The 23,340-nt window shown below is 44.2% G+C and overlaps 2 protein-coding genes across 5 annotated transcripts in view; one reads left to right on the top strand and one right to left on the bottom strand.

Annotated features, from left to right (window-relative positions):
- Positions 1–651: 651 nt before the first annotated feature.
- On the top strand, positions 652–14,388 carry unc13d (unc-13 homolog D (C. elegans)). Of its 3 annotated transcripts, none has more exons than XM_069156179.1 (34): positions 652–713; positions 1,612–1,638; positions 3,562–3,618; positions 3,705–3,761; positions 3,842–3,949; positions 4,048–4,107; positions 4,287–4,353; positions 4,441–4,621; positions 4,696–4,740; positions 4,829–4,900; positions 4,981–5,050; positions 5,134–5,238; positions 5,503–5,595; positions 5,681–5,781; positions 7,023–7,140; positions 8,153–8,274; positions 8,353–8,443; positions 8,525–8,581; positions 8,677–8,774; positions 9,069–9,120; positions 9,239–9,369; positions 10,388–10,505; positions 10,583–10,735; positions 10,829–10,924; positions 11,006–11,212; positions 11,298–11,372; positions 11,463–11,542; positions 11,644–11,758; positions 12,239–12,310; positions 12,421–12,504; positions 12,583–12,703; positions 12,786–12,909; positions 13,024–13,244; positions 13,737–14,388. In XM_069156179.1, the coding sequence occupies exons 1-34, from the start codon at positions 654–656 to the stop codon at positions 13,847–13,849; spliced, it is 3,351 nt and encodes a 1,116-aa protein (XP_069012280.1). In that variant the 5' UTR covers positions 652–653; the 3' UTR covers positions 13,850–14,388. The 3 variants fall into 3 exon arrangements, with proteins under 3 accessions (XP_069012280.1, XP_069012281.1, XP_069012282.1); XM_069156180.1 differs by having other exon boundaries at positions 13,740–14,388; XM_069156181.1 differs by lacking the exons at positions 652–713; positions 1,612–1,638; positions 3,562–3,618; ... (2 more) ...; positions 4,048–4,107; positions 4,287–4,353 and having other exon boundaries at positions 4,591–4,621; positions 4,700–4,740.
- Positions 14,389–15,851: 1,463 nt separating this feature from the next.
- unk (unk zinc finger) overlaps positions 15,852–23,340 on the bottom strand; it is a 12,067-nt gene continuing 4,578 nt past the window's right edge. The window contains exons 3-15 of one of the 2 annotated variants that reach the window (XM_069156183.1): positions 22,261–22,437; positions 22,034–22,164; positions 20,495–20,630; positions 20,283–20,400; positions 20,114–20,198; positions 19,418–19,719; positions 19,244–19,309; positions 18,883–19,066; positions 18,672–18,773; positions 18,111–18,296; positions 17,839–18,020; positions 17,441–17,701; positions 15,852–16,102 (exon numbers count right to left, since the gene is read on the bottom strand). In XM_069156183.1, coding sequence (XP_069012284.1) covers positions 15,947–16,102; positions 17,441–17,701; positions 17,839–18,020; positions 18,111–18,296; positions 18,672–18,773; positions 18,883–19,066; positions 19,244–19,309; positions 19,418–19,719; positions 20,114–20,198; positions 20,283–20,400; positions 20,495–20,630; positions 22,034–22,164; positions 22,261–22,437 — 2,086 coding nt within the window. In that variant the 3' untranslated portion in view covers positions 15,852–15,946. Of the gene's footprint in view, positions 16,103–17,440; positions 17,702–17,834; positions 18,021–18,110; positions 18,297–18,671; positions 18,774–18,882; positions 19,067–19,243; positions 19,310–19,417; positions 19,720–20,113; positions 20,199–20,282; positions 20,401–20,494; positions 20,631–22,033; positions 22,165–22,260; positions 22,438–23,340 lie in introns of those variants that run through there. The other variant, XM_069156184.1, reaches the window with a different exon arrangement.

A 23,340-nucleotide genomic window follows, 5' to 3' on the forward strand; every position in this document is an offset into this window, starting at 1 on the left:
GAGGTAAAAAAATGCATGGACTAGTTTTTCAGCTTGTTCCTAATTTTGACAATATCACGCAGGTGAAAGAAGGCTGTAAATATATGAACTCATAGTGCAGTAACCTAATACCATAACAGAGTAAATAAACTTATTATAGAAACACAGGTAGAGCCAACAAACCACAGATGGTGTTGTGTGGACTGTCTCATGTTACACACAGTTTCATTACCTTACTCAGCTGCAGTTCGTCGTCTGTCCTGTGAGAGTTACACACAAGGCTTTGATTTATCACAGGACACAGGGTTATAATGCTGGCAATCAAAATGATAACAGTAGGTCTGGACAACAACAAGGAACGGATAACTTTAATCATTACAACAAAATGGGAGAAACCGAGGTGAAAAACAATGTGTGTTCAGGTTTGTGTGTTGAAACAAACCCATGAGTAAGCAAGTTCTGCTATTTTGTATTCAGGCACAAAGGAGGGCACTAGATGGAAAAAAAAAGTCAGAAGTCACAATCTTCATGAAAGGTACCACCTTCTTACAGGAAGTGATGACTTCCGGCTGCTGTTTGATAGTTCATCAAAACACACACACACACAGCTTCCCCATAGCACACACGCAGAGCACAGCAGCACCGCAGTCTGGGGAGCAGATATTAGTATCATCATGTCGGGTCGAAGTGATCTCGGCAGCTCAGGAGACAACCTGCTGCAGACACCTGAAAAGGTGAGGACCACAAGGCACTTCAACATATTGACATGTTTATAAAGCTAAACATTGTTTCTTTTAGGCTCTCTACTCGTTACTAACCACAGTGATGTTGTGATAAACAAACTCACGACGCCGTCAAATATTCTTACTTTGGTTTTGAAATACTTTCTTTCGGGGTTTGTTTTCATTATTTTGACCCAAACATTCAAGCATTTTAACCTCTGAAAATGTTTTAGTTTTTATTTCCTGTGTGAAACCTAAAAAAAATATATATATATATAATTGAATTGCATTGACGACGGGGTTAAAAATTGCATCCAAAAGTTGAGTCACAGATTCCAAATGTCTATTTCAAGATGCTGTGACTATGATTCATGTTTGTTTTGGATCAGATGATGTAGAATGAAGCATACGTGTCACTGCAGACAGACAGTGTGTTTCCACACACTGCAGGTTCCAGTTGTCGGTTAACACTGGAGATTGCTATTTCCAAAGCTTCACAGGCAGGAGTATAATGCAAAACATACAAATATAATGAAAATGCTGTAAGGGGTGTGCGGAGGTTTGGTACGTGTGTATTTGCATATTTATTTTTAGGACCAATGTTTCCCTTTCAGGTGATTATCGTGGTTTGAATATTGGGTGGGTTGGTTGTCTCACTGTTGCCTCAAAGTCTGCTTAATTTTAGTCAATAGAGGAAGTCTCTTACAGAAGCAGGCCTTATCAGACATGAACAAAAATATTTCTTGAGCCTTGCAATGCTTTTTTTTTCTTTTTTTTGAAGAGGAAGCTGATAGTGAGATGAGGTGACCTTAAAATTGCTCTTTGCTTCTGTTTGATTTGACTGAACTATTTACTTCGACAGAATATTTAACTTCCCAGTATTTAAGCACCTTCGTCCTCTGTTTTTCAGGAACATGGTTTACCAAGACTCAGAGAGGTAAAACTTGAATTTCCATGTTTTTCTGTAGTTTGTAAAGAAGATTTTTCTTTCTGAACCAAACCTGTGTTTCTGGAAGTTTTAGCTGCACTTAAGACTCCCAAACTACAACGAGCGACTCTGTCAGGATCTTCTGAGTATACTCACATGATCACAATTACAGTATTATGCAGATGTTTAGCAGGTAAAATGTTGAGCATGTTTGTTGCCAATTAGCATTTAAAAAGAAAAGTACAGCTGAGGCTGATAGCAATGGTGTACGTTTACAGATTTTTGGTCATAAACCAAAGTATTGCAGAACTTATAACTTTTACGTAACTGTGGAACATATAGTGGTGTGAAAATGTGTTTGCCCCCTTCCTGATTTCTTATTTTTTTTTGCATGTTTGTCACACTTAAATGTTTCAGATCAAACAAATTTCAATATTAGTCAAAGATAACAAGTAAACATAAAATGCAGTTTTTAAATGAAGGTTTTTATTATTAAGGGAGAAAAACAATCCAAACCCACATGGCCCTGTGTGAAAAAGTGTTTGCCCCCTAAACCTAATAACTGGTTGGGCCACCCTCAGCAGCAACAACTGCAATCAAGCGTTTGCGATAACTTGCAATGAGTCTTTTCCAGCTGTGGAGGAATGTTGGCCCACTCATCTTTGCAGAGTTGTTGTAATTCAGCCACATTGGAGGGTTTTCCAGCACCAACCTCCTTTTTAAGGTCATGACACAGCATCTCAATAGGATTCAGGTCAGGACTTTGACGAGGCCACTCCAAAGTTTTCATTTTGTGTTTCTTCATCCATTCAGAGGTGGACTTGCTGGTGTGTTTTGGATCATTGTCCTGCTGCAGAACCCAAGTTCACTTCAGCTTGAGGTCACGAACAGACGGCCGGACGTTCTCCTTCAGGATGTTTTGGTAGACGGTAGAATTCATGGTTCCATTTATCACAGCAAGTCTTCCAGGTCCTGAAGCAGCAAAACAGCCCCAGACCATCACACTACCACCACCATATTTTACTGTTGGTATGATGTTCTTGTTCTGAAATGCGGTGTTACTTTTACGCCAGATGTAATGGGACACACACCTTCCAAAAATATTTTCCCAAAAGTCTCGGGGATCATCGAGATGTTTTCTGGCAAAAATGAGACGAGCCTTAATGTTCTTTTTGCTCAGCGGTGGTTTTGGTCTTGGAACTCTGCCATGCAGCCATTTTTGCCGAGTCTCTTTCTTCTGGTGGAGTCATGAACACTGACCTGAACTGAGGCAAGTGAGGCCTGCAGTTCTTTGGATGTTGTTGTGGGGTCTTTTGTGACCTCTCGGATGAGTCGTCGCGGCGCTCTCGGGGTAATTTTGGTCGGCCGGCCACTCCTGGGAAGGTTCACCGGTGTCCCATGTTTTCTCCATTTGTGGATAATGGCTCTCACTGTGGTTCTCTGGAGTCCCAAAGCTTTAGAAATGGCTTTAGAACCTTTTCCAGACTGATAGATCTCAATTACTTTCTTTCTCATTTGTTCCTGAATTTCTTTGGATCTCGGCATGACGTCGATCTTTTGAGGATCTTTTGGTCGACTTCACTTTGTCAGGCAGGTCCTATTGAAGTGGTTTCTTGATTGAGAACAGGTGTGGCAGTAATCAGGCCTGGGTGTGGCTAGAGAAATTAAACTCAGGTGTGATAAACCACAGTTAAGTTATGTTTTAACAGGAGGGGGAAAACACTTTTTCACACAGGGCCATGTGGGTTTGGATTTTTTTTTTCTCCCTTAATAATAAAAAACACAAATCTGAAATTGCACAGCATGGATTAGAAAATAGTATCGTGATGTATTCATGACTTGCAGTAAATTGGTTCTCTGATTTGGTTTTTAAGTGTCTGTTTTGTCATCACAATGTTTTTTTTTTAACATTTTCTGTGTTTCTCTGGCCAGTCGTCACCTGTCCATGTCCGTAAACTGGGGTTGACGAGGAAAATGAAAGACAGGCGGGTAGGCGACACTGTGCGACATCACATTTGTTTCCCATATGCATCAAACAGAATCAGGAAGGAAACTATTCTTCTTGTCTCTTATAGGATTTTAAAGAAAATGAAAATCCAGAGGAGAAAGCGAGGAGACACAAGGAGCAGGAGGTATTGTCACTCATCTGCAACTCCTTATACGAGATGACATTTTCCAACCTCATTCTCACTCTGTTTATTTCTGTCTGAAGCTGAAGCCTCTGTATAAGGAGCTGCTGTACACCATCAGCCATAAGATGGGGAAACCGTCATCAGATGAGGTCTTCACGGACAGCCAGCTTCACCAGTACATCAGGGAGGTAAACACCTCAGCTTAACGCATACAGTAACCCCACCAACTGTAACATGACTGATTACAGAGCTTGTTGTTTTCTCTCATATCTGTTCTACCTACTAGGCTTTCAATATGACTGAGTCAGAGCACAACGGTCTGATGGAGAAAGTGCAGAGGACAGAGGTGAGATAAAGAAATTCAGCATGTTTTGTTATTTTTCCAGTGAATCCACCATTAGAGACCATTGACATCTATTTATAGATTTCATACCAAGAATTGTAGCTTTCCACCATCCGACCTTTGGTGGATATTACGTCGCTGGCACGTTTAAGTGGCTTTATTTGACTGTCTGGCCTGTGCAGCCCCCAGTGTACTGTCTGATGGCCATGGTAAAGGAAGCCAAGGGAATCTTGGGAAAAGATGTCAGTGGTGAGTTCTTGCTTCGCCTCATCAGACCAGACATTTGGGTCTCTTCAATGATGTGACGAGTCCAATACAAAAAAATCTCTGGAACAGGTTTCAGCGACCCGTACTGCATACTGGCCGTACTGGAGGACGAGGAAGAGAGGAAGACGCGCCGGTCCAGAGCCAAACCCTGCAAATCTGTCGTGAAGGACGCCGTGTCAGACAACGAATACTACCAAACGGACATCAAGAAGCAGACCCTGAACCCCATCTGGAACCAAACCTTCATCCTGTGAGTCCAAAATCCTGATCGGTCCCAATGAATCACATTGAAAGGTGCATTACTGATCACTTTCTCTTCTTTAGGAAGTTTGAGGATGTCGCCGGCGCCAGTTTTCACCTCGAGATGTGGTGAGAAGAACATAAAGAGCTTCACTCTGTCTGCTTGAAAATAACTGTGTTCAATACGCTCAACCTTATTGTTCTTTGTCTGTTTCAGGGACAAGGACGAAGACGTGTCACTCACTCAGAAACTGGAGGACATCAAAACCAACTTTAGTAGTTTGAGAAGGTATTCAGTTACTTCTGTGACTGGAACCTAAACAGGTGACCCAACAAAGCAGGATGATGTTTCTACTTGTGTCTTTTCAGGATGATCAAAGACGCCAAAAAGGAGAAGGGCACCGATGACTTTTTGGGAAAAATTGTCTTAAAACTTAAGGTTATAAATGCTCTTATTTTTGTGTCTGTAATTTATACTCTGGTCTTTCCAGTCTAAAACCAGTTTGTATCGTCACACTACAGGATCTCCACTCTACTGAAGACAACTGGTACAACCTGGAGCCCAGAACGGAGACGTACCCTGATCGAGGCCAGTGTCACCTCAACCTCAAGTTCATCCATAAAGCGGTAAAGGAAAGCCTTCAGACACAAACACTATAGTTGATAAAGCATTTATGAATGAACATCCCTTTTTTCAATAAATTAAGTCACGTGCCTCAATGAAATGTCCTTTATGTTTAAATGGAAACAAAAACAGGAAGCGGAGTGCTGAAACAGTGCTCGAGAAATAAGAATTGATTGTAGGTTATGAAATATGACATTCATGTATGCAATTATAACAACTTATCACAGTTGAGGGCAGTTTTCAGTGTGTTTTTGTGTGACTGACAGAGAGACGGGACTCTGAGTGCCGGAAGAAGTGCGTATATCAACTACTGTGGGATTCTGCAGCAGTTTGTTCAGGCGTACATCTCCAAACAACAGGTAATAAAAACAAACGTCCTCTCAGCTCTTTATCAAAATCTGTCTTTCTACTGAAGCACACATCTTATTATCTTGTCTCGGTCAGAGTTCAGCTCCGTGGAAAGGGGCGCTGTGCGGCGAGGCTCAGACTCTGCTGGAGCTCTACGCCACCCAGAATGACCTTTCACCTTTCCTCCAGGACCTTGCGTAAGCACCGTGTTTTACATTTTATATGAGAGCGTATTGGTGTTTAGGCAACAACACAATACCAGTTTTGACACCCTGTAAAAACAGTTGATTGAAAATACGCAGTTTTTTTTTTTTTTTTTTTTTATCACATATTATCAGCTTTCAGTGGTGTGAAGATATGTTGCAATAATAAGCAGTTCTAGCAAATCCCACAGAAATTTATAAAAGCGAGCAAAACCACATTCAAAACACTACAAACAGAATATTTAACAAATACAATACATTTAATAATAAAAGTTGTGATAATAACATACAGAAGTGAGACAACACATATACAAGAACACATATACAGATTAAGGGAGGCTGATGTAAAACAATGGGTTTTGAGTTTGGTTTTGAATTGGCTGAGTCAGCGTCTTGAATGTGCGTAGGAAGATAATTCCAGAGAAGAGCAGAAAGAGAAAAGTCCCACCACCTACTGATGTTTTATATGTGTTCAGGGTGTTGAGGAGAACGTAGAGCCCCAAGCAGCTATTATGTGCACGGACCATGCAGAGGCGAAACATACGAAGGTGCTCGTCTGTGCAACATTTTGTATGTTAGAAGTAGAGTCTTGACACCCGATTGGGGAGTCAGCGTACTGAAATGAGAACGGGGTGATATGATCTAATGTTGGTTAGTATACCAGCAGCAGTGTTTTGTACAAGTTGCTGTTTGCTAATAGATGATCTTGGGAGGCCAGAGAGAAGCGTATTACGGTACTCGGACCTTGACGAGACCAAAGCATGAACAAGTGTTTCAGTATCGGCCCTGGAATTGATTGGGTGGAAATATACACTCTTTGTAATACTGTTGGTATTTTCTTCGGAGGAGAGGTTGGGATCAAAAAGGACACGGAGATTACTAACACGGGGGCTTTGTGAGATTATGGAACCGGCTGCATTTAGTGTGACATCACAGAAATGATTTCTAATCTTTTTAGGATTAAGATTTACCCTTTCAGTTTTGTTTTGTTTTGAAAGAAGAAAATTTGTTGACATCCATTGTTTTATTTTTCGTATTCATTCTTCTCATCAGCTGATAATAAGCAGAAGGCTTAATGGAAAAGTAAATCTGAGTATCATCTGCATAGAAATGTACCACGTAAACAGCTTCACAACGTATTGCGCCACGACTCAGCTCTGTGTTACCACTATATGTGTTTGTGTCTTCTTTCTGTTGCATTTTTGGGTAAATGTGGACGTGTGTGCCCCTGACAGGAAGTGGGTGGCTTACAGCAAGCTGTACCAGAGTTTAGAGGTGGACTCGTCTGTGCTGTTGCAGCAGCTCACTAGTATAGAATACCACTGGCACCAGCAGGAGCTGCCCCACCAACAGGTATATATCTTTGGCCAAACCTGCTCTACATCATTAACACAGTTGCACTGTTGTTTAATTTAATTTTATTCTATTTTATTTTAATAAAATCTATCTATCTATCTATTTATTTTTATTCTGTCATTTTTATTGCATTTACCCTGTATTTTTACATGCTGCTATAGTGAATAAATGTCCCTTTGCAGGATCGATCTACCTATCTATCTATCTATCTATCTATCTATCTATCTATCTATCTATCTATCTATCTATCTATCTATCTATCTATCTATCTATCTATCTATCTATCATCTATCTATTATTTATTTGTCTGTCTGTCTGTCTGTCTGTCTGTCTGTCTGTCTGTCTATCTATCTATCTATCTATCTATCTATCTATCTATCTATCTATCTATCTATCTATCTATCTATCTATCTATCTATCTATCTATCAGTATTTCAGTTTGTAGCTACTTTATACTTTTAATTCATCACATTTAATTTGCAAATATTTTGCCTTATTAGCTCTACTACATAGTAACTATATTCATCCATCACTTTACAGATGACGATTTTACAAACAAAACATGTGGTCAGTTCATAAAATATGATCCATTGTTATAAACTGAACTTCAACATGATAAAATTTGCTTAAAGTGATGATTACGTTTTTGTTTTTTTCAGTAATAATAATAATAATAAGTTGGATTTGGTGGTCATAAAAAGTAATTTTATTTTGAAATGCTGAGTTCTTCTAAAAAGCTACATTTTGTCTTTTTCTTGTAATTGAGAGGTTTTGATACTGAAGAACTGAATAGTTCCTCCTAATAACCTTAATGTAACACAAACCTTTCAGTCTCACACTTTCATAAAAGAGGATGTGATAAGTTGCATGTGTTTTTGTGTGCAGACTTCTGACAGGTCTTTCATGTCAGACTTTCCTGGTTCCTTTTACGAAATCATTCAAAAGAAACCAGGAGCTGATATTTCACACACAGAAATGTTGAGAAAATCGTTGCACTCTTTGTCACCAGAAACAGGAACTTGGGGACTCTCTTCATGGTTTCCTGCAGTACGGACTGCGACTGGTGGCCAAATACAGAGACATCTTCCCCCCAACTCTCAGTGCTTCTCCGAAACTGCACACACTGCTCAGGTACGTAGAGTTAGAAGTCATTGCTGAAAGAGCAAAATGATAAATGAAGGATTGTGCTGACGTGCATTTTTTTTCCAGGATCTTGGTCCAGATATGTAAGACCCGGGCGTTTCAGAAACTGAACCCAGCTCACTTTGAACTTCACGACGAGGTCAACGACGCCGTACAGGTCGGTCTTAATGCTCACGGGATTTTTACCAGCAGTATGTACATTTATTTCCAATCACTCATAACATGAGTTTCATACCAGACAGGTACACAGGAGTGGTTCACCACCAAGAAGGGTTTGCATCAGCCGATGACGAAGGTAAAGTTTCATCGTGAAACACACTCTTTGGAAATGGTTTCTCCATTCTACTGCACCACACTGACATCATGTTATTTTTGCACTATGACATCCAGGAGCTGACCGAAATAGGGAGCGCCCTCGCCAGGTTGATTGGGGAAGTGCAGGAAGACATAAAACACAACAAAGATGTTTGGAACAGTGTGTTTGTCAGGTAAGGGGGGGAATTAAAATGACATTTTCAACACTTTATTTTCTCATGACAGACACTGGGATTTTAACCAATAAGAATGAATCATGGCTGTTCCATGCACGGTCCTTGTGTCACTGGCTCACTCACATGGTTTACTGGGACACTTGAGTCAGAGTTACTGCTCTGCTGGTGGTGTGTTTTAATGCATGACAGGGCTTTGGGTAAAGGAAAAGTAAATTACATTTTTACGGCAGTCATCAAAAATAACTTAATTAAACATATAATAATAATTATGTGTTTTCCTTGTCATACCAGGGTTGTGCAAGTTGATGTGTTCACTGTTGTCTATCAGCAGTTCGACTCCCTGGTAAGTGGCCAATGGAACAATTAAAAACCTCTAATCTTCCTGACAAACTTCTTTTTAATGATTCGCGCTCTTCTAATCTCACATCACCAAGTTACGGCTCCTCTCTTTTCGTCCTCAGCTTGCACAAGAGTTGAGGGAGAACTTATCTCTAATGGAGGGTAAGATGGAGCAGCCTCTGGCCAGCAGCCTGTTCCCCGTTTACCTGAGCTTGCAGGCCATCCACAAAGACAAGGCTTTCTTACAGAAAAGGTCAGAGGTCATCATTCACACACTCTTTAGTCCAATGTAGCAACAAGCTGAAGCCCCTCACCGAGCCCACGTACCCCTCATGGTCCAAATCAGTTTATGTTGAAGTGAATATAAAGTACATGAAAGTGAAAATGGTTCCGGTAGGTTTCCTGCAACTAAATGTCCAATGTTTATTCAAGTGTCTCCCGATAGTAATTTTTTTTTAGCAAACACCTTTTAACTGTTTATCCATTACTCATCGAATTAATTCAGCTGCGTAATTCTAAGAATTTAAAGCTTTTTATTCAAACTTTTTATTTATTACTTTTAGTTATTTTATCTATACAATGTGCCCAATAATTTTAGCTTGTTATTCGAACAGTTAATGCATTAGCCTACTTTTATCTAACAGTTTACTTTTAACTGTTTAACTTTTTTATTCAGTGTCTTTGAATAATATGCTGGTTACCAATTACCCTTTGTTCGGTATTTCATGTGCTTACGCCAGTTTTACTTATTTGCGCTATTTATCCGTAACTAATATTCGCTAATAGATTGTCTCTCTTTCACCTTTTGACAGCTATTTTATGTGCTTATGCCATACTTTTACTTATTACAGCTATTTATCCATAACTTTCAACTCATTTCTTCAACAGTTATTTAATTTAGGATTTTGACTCCTCTGCTAGCTAACGAACTAGTTTTTAAGTGACTGTGAAGTGTTATAATTGACTGAGTTTGGTCCGAGGTTTATGAAATGCAGTCGGTCTGGTATCTGGTGGTGGTAAATTTACGCAAAATCATGGATATACCAATTTATAATCTTATTTGGATGGTTGTTTTTCTTCTGAACACAAATATGTGTAAATACTGTTTATATTTTTGAATTATTTGAGCTTATTTCAGCAACAGAAACTAATTGGCTGAAGTACATCGTGTTGAGAATCACTGCTGTCCAGCGATACAACTCCAATCTGATGAAATATTCACAGGATGTAATAGAAGATGAAGAGTCGGTCTGTTTCGTCTGTCTCTTCAGAGGGTTACTCCAGCTGACAAACTTCCATGAGGGCTTCAGAGAGGCTCTGCCTTACTGGCTGAACCAGGCGTTCAGCACCACCCAGGACAGGGTGGAGCGGGCTGTGCAGGTGGACCAGGTAACACTCGTGCTGATTGGGTTTCTCTTCTCTTACTGAAACGGACATTTCATCCTCCAACTCTTTCCTCCCCTCAGCTCCAACCCCTGCAGGTCGGTGCGGTTCCCATAAAGCACAGCTCCTCCGCGGTGGACCTGGTGGCCTGTATCCAGCCGATCTGCCACCTGTGGGAGCAGCTGTCCTGGCCGGACCCCGAGGAGGCCTTCATGCTCATGGTCAAACTCACCGAGGTACGACGTGCTGCCGTTAGCGCGGTCTCAATCAGATGCTGCGCTGGTCGTGTTGTCTGCGGTCTGTAACCTGTGCTTTCTGTGTGTTGTCAGGATGTGTGTAAGATTGTGGTGAACTACTGTCACACCCTGAAGGAGCGGGTCAGGGTGCTGTCAGAGAACTCGGACCACGGCAGCGCCATCAACATGGTAAACACACACGGGGCGAAGACTTCGGGAGGAGACGACCACGTTACACACATTACTCTCAAACCTCTCGTCCCTCTGCAGCTGTGTGTGGTGGTGAACGACCTGGAGCACCTGCGGTCGGTGCTGACCCGCCTCCCTACGCAGCTGAACTGGACCGGGCTTCGAGATCGGACCCAAAATGTAATTGGAGAAAGCCAGTTCCACAACACGCTGCACTCACAGCTTCAGCTGGCCCAGAGCACCCTCGGCCGAGAGATCCGATCCGCTTTGGACACTCTTGGGAAGAAGGTATCAAAGATGAGACGGGATAACTGACCAGTCAACGCTGCGATACGTAACATGATCTCAGCAAATGAAATGTCTGTCTCTCCAGTTAAACACGGACATCGAGACTCACGTGAGAGGCATGTCGACCAGGCGGAGGATTCCCTCCAAGTCCACAGAGGATGTAAGGGATCGTCATTGCCAGTTTTTTTTTTTTTCAACCGCACATACAAACTGCTGTTATGTTTGCTTGACACCCAGTTTGTGTTTTCAGGCTGCAGCCCCTCTGATGCGCTATCTGGAGCAGGAGCTGCAGTATATGAACGAAAACCTGGTGCAAGAGAACTTCAACAGGTACCGAGCTGACTCGACACGCGACGTCCGACAACTTTGCTTCCGTTGTGTCTGATTTCGAAAGGTGAAACGGTGTCACATGTCCTCTCTCTTTCGTCCAGTCTGCTGACTCCTCTGTGGAATAACTCGGTGAAAATCCTCTACCAGATGGTGACTCAGCATCCGCAGCAGGAAGGGCTCATGGTGTTCTGCCAGAGACTGCTGTATACACTGCAGGTCAGTCCACAAGTCCTGTTGGGATGGAAATGTTGGAGCTGGTCTCCTCTGCTGCAGATGTCAGAAATATTTATTGGCGTATTCGATCGAGGAGAACAGCTGTCGTCTGGCTTCTAGTTATTTCGTCTCTGAGACTTTCCAGTAATATCGTCCCCTAGAAGGTTCCTCATTTCCAGATAAGGAGAGGTCAGTCCAATCCTTGAAACTTGGTTCACCTGGTTTGATGGTGAAACAATTTTGAATTCTATTTAAATTAAAGCTATGACATTTGTGGAAATACACCCGTGTGTTGTTTTTTTTTTTTTTAATGAGAAGAACGAACAGCTTGGAGACGGTTAGCTCAGATAAATTAGCATGAGCACTGCCCAAAGGTTACAGAAATCCACTTACCAGCACATGATAAGTCTTATTTGTTTAATCTGCATAAAAACCAACCTGTTGGAGCTCCAGCTTCATGGTACATTTCATTTCCTGCCGTAGTCCCTTGAGCAGTGCTTCTACGCCGAGGGGAACGGACTTCCTCTGAACACACTCCACTCTGACGAGTACAAGGTGAGAAGCTGACGTTTTGATTTCATCGGACGGTGTTTGTTTCATGTCCACTGTACTAAGAGAGAAAACAGTAAAAAAAATATGCTGTGATTTCTCTCCCGTCTGTCCAGACTCTTAAAGCTCACATCACTCATAACTCCCTGAACAGCCAGCAGCTTGTGGAGAAGTTCCTCGAAAGAAAAATGTCAGAGCAGGTTAGTTTACAAGAAACACGTCTTCTGCAAACTCGTGCTCGACCTTTCTTCACACAGTTTCTCGTGTTCTCACGGCAGAAAGTGAACAGCGGAGAGAAGTACGGCGCCGTCACCCTCCTCGCGTCCTACAGAAGGTCCGACCAGAGACTCAACATTGAGGTGCTGAATGCAGTCAACCTCTTACCAATGGACTCCAATGGTAAGACCGTGTAGAACAATCGCAACCGGGATACGGAGAACGCACGGAGCCGCGTGACCTCATGCTCTGATGCTTTTGCCAGGTTTCAGTGACCCCTTTGTGCAGCTTTGTCTGGAGCCTTTCCACATCTTCCCCGAGGTCGAGCCTCGCTGCACTCAGATCAAAAGCTGCGACCTCAATCCTCTCTTTGACGAGTCCTTTGAATTGTAAGTTGTTTCACGTTCATTCATCATCCGTTTTCACCCTAATAAGTGAAGCTTGTGCAGCTTTCTGCTTCCAGAAATACCTTTGATCTCCTTGCTCTCCCCTTTGTATCGCAGTCTGGTTTCCCTGGTTCAGTGCCAGGCTCCGGGGGCTTGCCTGGTAGTCACGGTTCTGGACCACGACACCTTGAGGACAGATGACTTCGAAGGAGAGGCCTTCCTGCCCCTCAAGGCCATACCGGGCGTCGCTGGAGGGTGTAAAGGAGATGGACTCAGCTTGCAGCCAAACCCTGTTCCGGCTCAAATCCGCCTGCCTCTGATGCATCCTAAACCCAACGGTATGAATGTCAGGCTTAGACCCCTGAAGAGGAGATGGCGTGGCCAGATCAACCTGCTACAGCCCCCCCCCTCTCCCAACACCCCCCCGCTCTCATCAGTTTTATTAAGTTTTGTGGAAAACTGAGCAGTTACAGGCTCCGATATTTCCCTCAGGAGTTGCTGTAGTACTGGAAGGTGACCAGGAACTCAAAATGAACGCTACTGGCAGCTGAAGAAAACGAATGCTGCTTCCGTTTCTTAGTCCCGCACATTTTTAAAAAATATTTATTAGCCGTTTAAAAAAATATCATGTATTTATTATTTATAATATTGGGATTATTTGTAGTGTAGTTTTAGCTGTCTAACCCTGGTCATCAGAACATCTGTATACTCTTCTATTGACTGATTACTAAGAATTTCTCCATCAACAAAATATCACATTTGTATATGTTTCTGTTGACGGTCCGTGCATCAGTTCAGAGCCACCGAACCTTTGTGTCCTTTCTCCCCAGCAGACAGCATCCTGAGGCTGCTGGAGTCCCGGAGAGGAGAGCGGGAGGCGCAGGCTTTCGTGAAGAAGCGAAGACAGAGAGAGAAACAGTCGCAGGAGGCCGTTCAGCCGTAACAGACACACACAGACGAGCTCTTCCTCCAAAAATATACAATTTGTTTTAATGATCTGTACCAAAAAACAAAGAACAAATCCACTCAGAAGGAAACACTGGTGTTGCATGAGTCGTGTGTGGACATTACGCTGAGCGTGCGTTTACTGACGACCGTCACAGTGATCATGAACACTTTCACACCTGCGTTTAAACCTCGCACGGCTTTACATGTCCGGATGCTTCCTGATGCCTTGTCCAATCAGTGCAAGAGATAAGTATGACATCACTGAACTATGTGTATATACGTATATACATATATATATATTGATATATATCTATATATGTATATATATTAGACTATATCTGACACACTGAAGTGTCATAGATTACTACAAATGTAAAAATCTTGGCAGAAAAATCTGTCACATGTTGATTTTTATCAGCAAAAGGGCCGGTTTTAACAAAACAATATGTACGTATGAGATAATAGGAAAAATTAAAAGGATGTCATTTTAAAGACTACACGTGTGTTTGCCTTGATTGTGTTGACATGATTCCCTCTTCCTGTTCATGTAGAAGAAAACCTGAGTACTTTTAACAGAGGCCATCTGTTATCAATTTAAACAAATAGTACTAATTCTTTAAAAAATATTTCTGTTACTACTCAACAGCAATTGACAATTTGTAATTTATTTCGCTAAAAAAAAAAACTACAAAAATAAACAAAAAAGGTCAAAAAGAAAGAAAAAGAATTGAATAAATCTAGACAGCGCTACCAGCAGACTGGTGTGACGTCGTCCGTGTGGCTGGAGCTTTGCGGGATCGTTGTCTGGGTGAAACTACGTTTGCCCTTTAAAAGTGTTTTCAGTCAGACCTGTTGATTTTATTAAGACGGCTCACCACCCTCAGAAATAAATAAACTGCTATAATCTGCCGTGTCATCATCCATCGGGGCAGTTGTGAGATCTGAGCAGACCATTTTACTGAATATAAAAGTGAACGTAGCTTTCGGGTCTGAAAAATGAAGCCGATGTGGAAGTGCGATACCACCGAGCGCCACTAGAGGTCGGCTCCAAAAAGCCTCCGGCTCCAAAAAGCCTCCGGCTCCATAGACTCCCATTCAACTTCTCTCAAAATTCTCAGTCCATAAAATTTCTCCACTAGTTATTTTGGTGTTGTTAGCTAAAGTCGCTCCTTCTTCTTAGCTTTCAGGCGGTCCATCTGAATATAATTCATCATTAATTAGAAAATAAGCCTCAAAAAGATGAGTTTTTGTGGGCGTGTCTGTTTGATTGACAGGCCTGTGATGCAGTCAGGTTACGGCTATCGGTGGGCGGGACGTAGTATCGCCGGGTTTCCGATCGGATCAAGTCAGATCCATCGCTCGCTCCTCCCCAGCTCGCCCAAATGTGGTCACTTCCTGCTCCGAACCACTCCGAACCAGCAAGATGGCGCCGGCCAAAATACAAACTCGAGGCTTCATAACAGTTGCTCACGTCACTGTTGGTTGCCGCTCGGTGCCGACACACAGTGCGGCTAAATTTGCCTTTGGATGTTAAAACTCAGCAAAGAGGCGTGTTCTCGATTTCTGGAACCAACTGTTCAACTTTTAAATGAAATGTTTTGGAGTTTTGATCTTTGTTGTATAAAGTGACAGTGGACACTTCGAATCCTCAGCAACTCACCCTAAAACTATCCAGGTGGACACATTACACGACATTTTTCGGGCGAGATTCTGCTTTGAACAACTGTGCATGTAAATGTTCCACAGTCATGGTTAGAGAGGAGATAACAGCAGGTCTTCAAGTTATTTTCACAACTCGAGAGCAGGAGTAAAGAACAGTGTTGCTGGTCGAAAGCATTAACTAGTAAAATGTACTGGTGTTCCACAGGAAACACTGGAAACATAATTCACCCTCAATTCCACATCAAGAGCTTTTCCTCGGTGACCTGCGCTCACCAAGCTGGTCGTTTATCAGCAAACGTCATCGTAGAAGTACTCGACCGGATCAGCGCTGTTACCGCGTCACGAGAACGGCTCCACGGCGAAGGTTGAAACGGCGCCGGGGCATCCAGAGGCTGGTGTCTGTGGAATCGGGGCCGACCGGGCCGCGAGGTCAGGAGAGCTGCTGCTCCAGCGTCTGTTCGGGGCACAGCGGGCACTCTGTGGAGGCGGAGCAGCTCTCGCACTGCAGTCCGTGTCCGCAGGGCAGCGACACCGAGCCCTGCTCTCCACACGTCACGCAGCACTGCCTGTGTTTCCTGTACACCACCTTCAGGGACACCAGAGGAGAAGGTTTAGACCTCTGAAACCGGAGGACGTGGGATGACTCCACCGCCCGGACGCTTCGAAGGAACCAATGTATGTGGAGCTCGGCCAATAAAAGGTTGAAACACCTCAAATACAGATGAAGAAGCTTCACACACCTCTTCCATCTGACTGCACAGAAGATCTATACAATCAGCGCAGTTTCACGGTGGACACCAAAGATCAGTGTCACCGATTCAGTGTCCGACCGAATGTGAAATATGGCCACAGGCACTCTTTCTGTTCCCGAGTTATGATGCTGAATGATGGACATGTCACAGTAAAGTTGACCTTCTGTATATAAACATGTCATCACTTCATGTTATCCTCGCAAACATGTGGATGAAACTTATGTAATAAGTGAACGTTGGTGCCAAATGTAAAAAAGAAAATCCCTGAAGGCCAAAAAGCACAAAACCTTCCTGAATACAGAAAGAGCAGAATAAAAACAAGATCATGGAACAGAAAGATTATTATGGCCAAGAATGAGTGCTGTTCAGTTAAAGGGAGTGTTGTGGGAGTTTTGGAGACAGAAAAATTGACCCACAAAACGAATGTCTATTTGAGATGAACAATCTGGTTCATTGGTTGAGCACTTATTGGTCCAGCTGACCAAAGTGTGCTAAAAGTCTGCAGATATGCAGACTCACACACAGTCCGCATCAGAGCCCTCACGGACTTGATGGTTTTCATTTGGACAGCTGTAAACCCTCGCGGATTTACCCTGAATGCACCTTACAGACCGTGAGTGTGCAGTTTGGAGTTAATCCATCCTCTCAGTGACCTCCCTGCTCTGCCAGGTCACTGTCTTGACTGACCTCTGGTGGTGTGAGCTGTGCACTACAATACTTTCCTTTGATAGAGCGTCTCATACTTTCTGAAAACAACAGTTTTGCATGACAAAGTAACAAGTTGACAAATAGGCCAGTTCAACTGTCAGGGTAGCCCCGCCCCAAAAAACAAACAAAACCCAACAACAATAAAAACATCCCAATAGGACAACACCATATACATCGTACAAATAATCAAAACATTATTTCTATAACTAATTTTCATAACTAAGAGTGTCATATTTAATTAAAGTTATTTATTATGTTTCCCCTCATTAACTAAACTTCTAAACTACTTATAAAAACATTCAGCCAGTGAGAACTGATTAGCTCTGATGCTCGTGGATGCTGGTGGATTGTAAGTGGGTCATGCAGGTGTTGACTGCAGTAGGTGTGTGTGTGTGTGTGTGTGTGTGTGTGTGTGTGTGTGTGTGTGTGTGTGTGTGTGTGTGCGTGTGCGTGTGTGAGGTTACCTGTTCCACAGCACGTAAGCAGCTGCAGATCTGAGCCTGTAAACTGAGGACCGACTCCAGCGGCAGTCTGTGTAGTAGCTGCAGTTGGTGCAGCGCGAGGTGGGGGTTGTCTCCGCTCCTCAAGCTCTCCAGCGCCTCCTGCAGGAGAGACGCCTGCCTCTGTGCCTCCTCCTCCACCTGCCGGGCTCTCTCCACCTCCATGGCTAACCGCGCCGCGTGGGCGCGAGACTCCTCCGCGTCGGCTTTAAGTGCAGCCCACGACTGCCGAGAGAAAAGTAGGCAGAGGACACGACGTCCGTTCAGAACTGTCCCGCGTTTCCTCCGGTGTTTATATGCGACGCGTTACGCTAACACAACCACAGACATGCGTGCACACACATGCCCCACTACCTACCTACCTGAGCTGTGTGTCTCCAGCTGTGACCCCACTGCTTCAGAGCCCTGTGAGCCTCCTCCAGCTCCTGTTTGAGCCTGGCGGTCTCTGCACAGGGGCCGGAGGGCAGCAGGATGGGGGGCGTGCTGGGGGACCCCTGGCCTGATGGGAAGTGCTCCCAGATATTTGTGCTCATTCCATTCAGACCTACAAAGTAAAAGAAAAAAAAAAGAAAGACTATTAGCCCCATCGTATCCTCCCTCACGACACCGCATGACGTCTGCGGCTTCTACAGACCTAACGAGCTGTGCGACGGCCCCAGGAAGGTGCTCTCTGATTGGCCGGGTTGTGACAGGTGAGTAGAGAAGAATGGCGAGGCGTGCGGTCTGACTGGTGGAGATGGCGACGGGGAGCTGAAAGGAGCAGAGCTGCTGAAAGATCCGGGGATGTTGACGGGAGCAGAACTCTGAAGCTGGCTGCCTCCTGCACAGGCAGAGAAAACACAACGTTGAGTTATTTTGATGTACATGTGCGGACGGCTGAATGTCGTGTACGCGTTCATGTGTAGATTCTGGCGCCGTGTTCCAGACGGCGTCCTACCGGACTTCTGACAGAAGAATCGGTGTGTTTATTGAGTGCATTAAAAACGCGTTAATTCTGGGGTAAAATAATTGCAGTAAAATATAACATGCTGAGGTCATTTCTGATCGGTGCAGATCAGCAGTGTGTGATTTGAAACAACACTAACCTTGTTTAAATTCCTGCTCTACACAAAGAAGAGTCCCAACATGTAAGAGTAATATTTGTTGGTGTACCGAGGGAAGTTTGTGATTTTGTGTGTTCGTGCGTTCACGTTACCGAGCATAACTCCCATATTGGACACGGCAGAGCTGCTCTCCAAGCTTCTCTCCAACGCCGACACACCGAAGTCATTCAGGTCCAGATCATCCAGGGCGGACTCTGCAACACAGTCACGACACATTGTTAGTCAGGTTTCAGTTTAATTTATATTTTCTCCGTCACGACTGCTGGAAATATGGACTCTGGAATATTTAACATGATTACTTACCAACAACGGACTCCACAGTCTCACTGGTGGGGTAAAAGGGCAGAGCGTTGGCGTTCATGCCTGAGGAGATGCTGGATCCTGGTGGTCCGGGGGGGGCGGGGCTGGGCGGTGTGGCGGCCAGACTGGACGGGACGCTGGAGGATAAACTCAGAGGGCTGCCGACTGGCAGAAACACCAACAAGTCCTGAAGGAGAAAGAACGCGGGATTACGTTGTTCTTGTCTTTATGCGACGAGGGGACATCGTCGACAAGATTAACACGAAGAGAATATGTGGAGCAGCTGAAAAGATCTGCAGAATTTTAAAAGACAAACGAACAGAAACACCTTCGAGTTCCCGGCTGAGTGACGTCGTGATCGTACCTGTTTGTTTTGTGGTGAAGCAAACTCTCTGCTACGCTGCTCGAGAGCAAAACTCCTCTGCTTGGCCTGAAAGCACGAAGTTATAAAGTAACTATGACATCATCCAGGAGGTGATTTTTCTTTCCTTTAATTTCAGTCATTTTTAACGGCCGTGTTCTCCTTTTTCCTTCTCACCTGATCTTCCCGCTCAAATCCCGGTGCCCTGCCGTACCCTCCCTCTCCGGCCCAGGGAGACAGAGGCTCTGCCGCTCCACCCAGGTCCTCACACAGAGACAGAACGTTACCCAGCAGCCCGTGCTGTGCTACACGGGACCCTGCCGAGGGGGAGAAAGGGTCCGACATAGAACAAGGCCCGGGACCCATGCTGGGACCGCTGGAACTTGAAGAAGCCTCCTGGACAGGAAGAGGGTCCGGAGGCCTGGGGGGAGGAGGGGAGCTGGGGTTGGGGAACGATGGTTCCTCGGGAACGAAAGGCTCTGGGAAAAAAAATGTAAAAGCAGAAGAAAAGTTATGATGTTAATCGACTCCGATCAATCGGCCTTCGATCATATTAGCTCTAAAAAGTTTTGATCTTGACAGGACAATAAAAGGCGTTTTCCCGGTCGTGCGCAAGCAACATGAGCCAAGTGTAGACGGCGAGTGACTTTTCAGCACAGCAAGGACTATTATCGATGAGAAGAGGGGGAAAAAAATGATACTTCATTATCTCTTAATTCTAATCCATAATAAAGTGTTGTTGAGAGTAGTTGAAGATAAATACAGCGTTTGAAATAGAGCCTGTGATCGCTGATCTGCCTCTAAAATCCTCAACGGAACAAATGTTTGAGCAGAAAGCTGAAAGGTGATGAGAGATGTTCTGTGAAAACTTACTTTCAACATGAGCAAAGGCACAGAAGGGGCCTCTGGGACAGCTGCCGCACTGCTGCATGTCATTACACTTGGTGGATTTATAGATCTGTGACAAAACAAACACATTCATATTCATCTCCTGTGCTTTCTGCTCTGTATGCTGAAGAGATCTCGGCTGAACCAGACGAACCTCCGGGTGGAACTGCTGCTCTGTCCGTGTGTGGCAGTACTGACATCCCTCCGCTCCCTCACATTTACTGGGATCCCCCCATTCCTCGCTCTGTTTCACCGCCGGACACGGCAGCGCTCTGCGGAGGCGAGAACAAACGACAACTGATTGAAACACAACCTGAATGGAGCGACAGCGACGGTCTCTCTTCTTCACGTGACGCGGTAGAGCACCTGTATTTGTGCTTGTGCGGGCTGCGCCTCCTGTCTTTGCTGTTATGGTAATACGGACAGGCGTAACCTTGACGACAGAGGCGAGGAGGCTTCTTACAGAGCTCGGTCTTGTAGTGGGACAGCACGTAGTTGTTGTCTGAGGAGATACGGAGAACAGACACAATGAGACGCAGCAGCAGGCCGACAGTGAGGGGAAATATTTGACAGTAAAATGATCCCTCAAACAGAGAAATCCGGACTTGTTTGAGTTTATTTCCTTAAAGGGTTGAATGATGTTCGAGTAGATATGACAGATGTACCGATATGCCTTTTGAACAACGGTTACTAAAATGTGCACACCACGAAGAAAATGTAAGTCCTGCACAAGCGGCATCCAACCGTGATGTCACACATTTGTTTATGAACTTCCAATATGAAGCCTCCAGTTCAGATTCTGTCTGTCGCCATCTTGCTAGTTCAGAGCGGTTTGCAGCAGGAAGTGACCATATTTGGACGAGGTGGGGGGGGAGCAAGCTGCGGCTCTGACTCGATCTGATTGGAAACCCGACAACATTAAGTCCCGCCCACCAATAACAGAAACCTGACTGCACCACAGGCCTGTCAATCAAACAGACGCGCCCCCAAAAACAGGTCTTTTTGAAGCTTATTTTATAAATCATGACGGGGTCATTTTCAGATGGACCGCCAGGAGGGACTTTAGTGAAAAACACCATATGAACTTGTGGAAAAAATGTATTGACTTTGTCAGATGAGAGAAGTTGAATGGGAGTGTGTGGAGCCGCAGGTTGTTTTTAGGGCTGACCTCTAGTGGCACTCGGTGGTATTGCAGTTTATGGCACTTTCGCATCGGCCTGTTTTCAGAGCCGGAAATGACATCCGCTTTTATACAGTATGTTGTCCAGCATGAAAACACAGCGGTATTCTGTGAAAGGAGGCAACTGCTGCAACACGGAGGGAGATCTGGTGCTGTGGAGGAGGCTCATACTGGAGAAACATTGAACCGCAACGCAACAACAAAGGGGATGCTGTGTCGGCCAATCGTATACATGCTAACATGCATTCCTGCTAAACTACATTGTAAAGTGACTAAACATAAAGTCATTGCTGCTACAATCACTTTCCAGAGTTTAACAAAGCGCTTTGCAGAGTTTAAGCATCTGATGAGGCTCCAAACTCAAGACATGTGGATCATATTCAGGTCTCACTGGTATCTCACACAACACGTCCTCAGCAACAAGTACATTCAAGCTCTCGCTAAATGAGTTCACACGTCGCTGACTGGAGTATTTTATAAATCTGGAGCTGTTGTCCTGCGAGACATTCTGGCTGCATGATTGTGGGCAGCGCAGAGCAGTTCTGACAGCGCCGCGAAAACAATTTATCCACCGTTTCACAGCCACAGTCATCAACGGTGGAGCGCTGTGACTTCAGCATGCGTTGACAGTGTTTTTGTACTTACTCTCACTGGCAGAAGGGGGAGACAAAAGCTCCACACGGCAGGTTCAGGGGTGTTTTCAGCAGGACTGCTTGTGGACTCACCTTGCCAGCGTGGCTCGTCACTCAGGATCTTCTCTATCAGCGCCGTGCTCGCTGCCTGTCCCGACTGTCCGTCTCCTCCGCCTCCCTCTGCGGCCCCCGACCCCCCCTGAGACTCCATCACCTGCACTTCTCTGCGGAGCAAACGATTGGGACAAAACGCTGTCAACAACACCGACGCACCTGCAGAAACTCCGACGTGGTTTGCCAGCACGCTTGAATTGGAGCACCTGATATCATAAACGGGGCTGCGCAGGTCATGTGACCCGTGAGCAAAGGCGCAGTGGCAGCCGTTCTTGCTGCAGTGGCCTTTCGCATCTGTTTCGTGGATACACGACCCGGTCTTATAGTAGCGGAGGTGGTATCTGCGCTCGGTGTCGCCGGCCGTCCGATGTAGAAAAGGGCATCTGGGACAAACAGGGAAACCACAAGACACACAAGCCTTTAGGAACAACGGTGTACGGCGTGTACAGTACACCAAAGGCTGCGGATAATAACTTATTTTCATTATGAGTCAGGTAGTTTGTGTTTAAAATGTAAGAAAACTATGAATATATATTTTTTTTATTTACTGGAGACCGAAGGAAAATCTTCGAACTTGAATACCATTCGCAACCATATATATAAAAGAGAGAAAGAGAAAAGCATTTAAGCTGAAATCACATGTTGACATATTTTCTGGAAACATCATTCAACCTTTAATAAGACGAATCAATTGTTCCATGAAAAGGATTCAGTCATGTGGTGTTCTACAGTAATTTAAAGGGCAATAACAGTGTTTGTTTTTTTCATTTAAAACATAGCTGCAATTATTACTTCAATAGGGATACAAATAAATAATATCTGGACTTTATAGTACAAGTATTTAGCACTCTACCGAGAAGTGGAACGACTGTTATTGGTGGAATGAGTCACAAATGAACGTTCACAAAGTGCAGGCGCTCCGTGATAACAAGTCATTTGGAAGAACGACAACATACGAAACACAACGTGCACAAAATAACAGACTTTTTGCAAAAATTCAAAAAATAAAAGCAATTTCATTTTTTGTCACTAATGTTTTACTTTAGTTCAATATAAAATGAATGTTCTCTGTATTCTGTCCCTCCTGACTGAAAAAGTATTTCCTACTGCTGCTACTAAGTACCGCTGTGTTATGGTGGAAACAGGCCATCTTGAAATGAAGAATGAAACAGGAATCGTCTTGTATTGTTGACTTTAACATTCAACAAAGGGATTCACCAGCATGAATCAAAGTCTGCTGAACCCGATCGGCTTTCAGCCGTTATGTTTGCATTGGTTTTGTCTGT

Source organism: Embiotoca jacksoni, unplaced genomic scaffold (assembly GCF_022577435.1).
Source record: "Embiotoca jacksoni isolate LCO1_2020_lvr unplaced genomic scaffold, fEmbJac1.0.p SCAF_20, whole genome shotgun sequence".
Classification (NCBI taxonomy): Eukaryota; Metazoa; Chordata; class Actinopteri; family Embiotocidae; genus Embiotoca; species Embiotoca jacksoni.

Coding starts and splice junctions, on each gene's coding strand:
- unc13d (XM_069156179.1), top strand. CDS start 654: ATGTCGGGTCGAAGTGATCTCGGCAGCTCAGGAGACAACCTGCTGCAG. Junction 4,901..4,980: donor AACTTTAGTAGTTTGAGAAG/GTATTCAGTTAC, acceptor GTGTCTTTTCAG/GATGATCAAAGACGCCAAAA. Junction 12,505..12,582: donor AAAGAAAAATGTCAGAGCAG/GTTAGTTTACAA, acceptor TTCTCACGGCAG/AAAGTGAACAGCGGAGAGAA.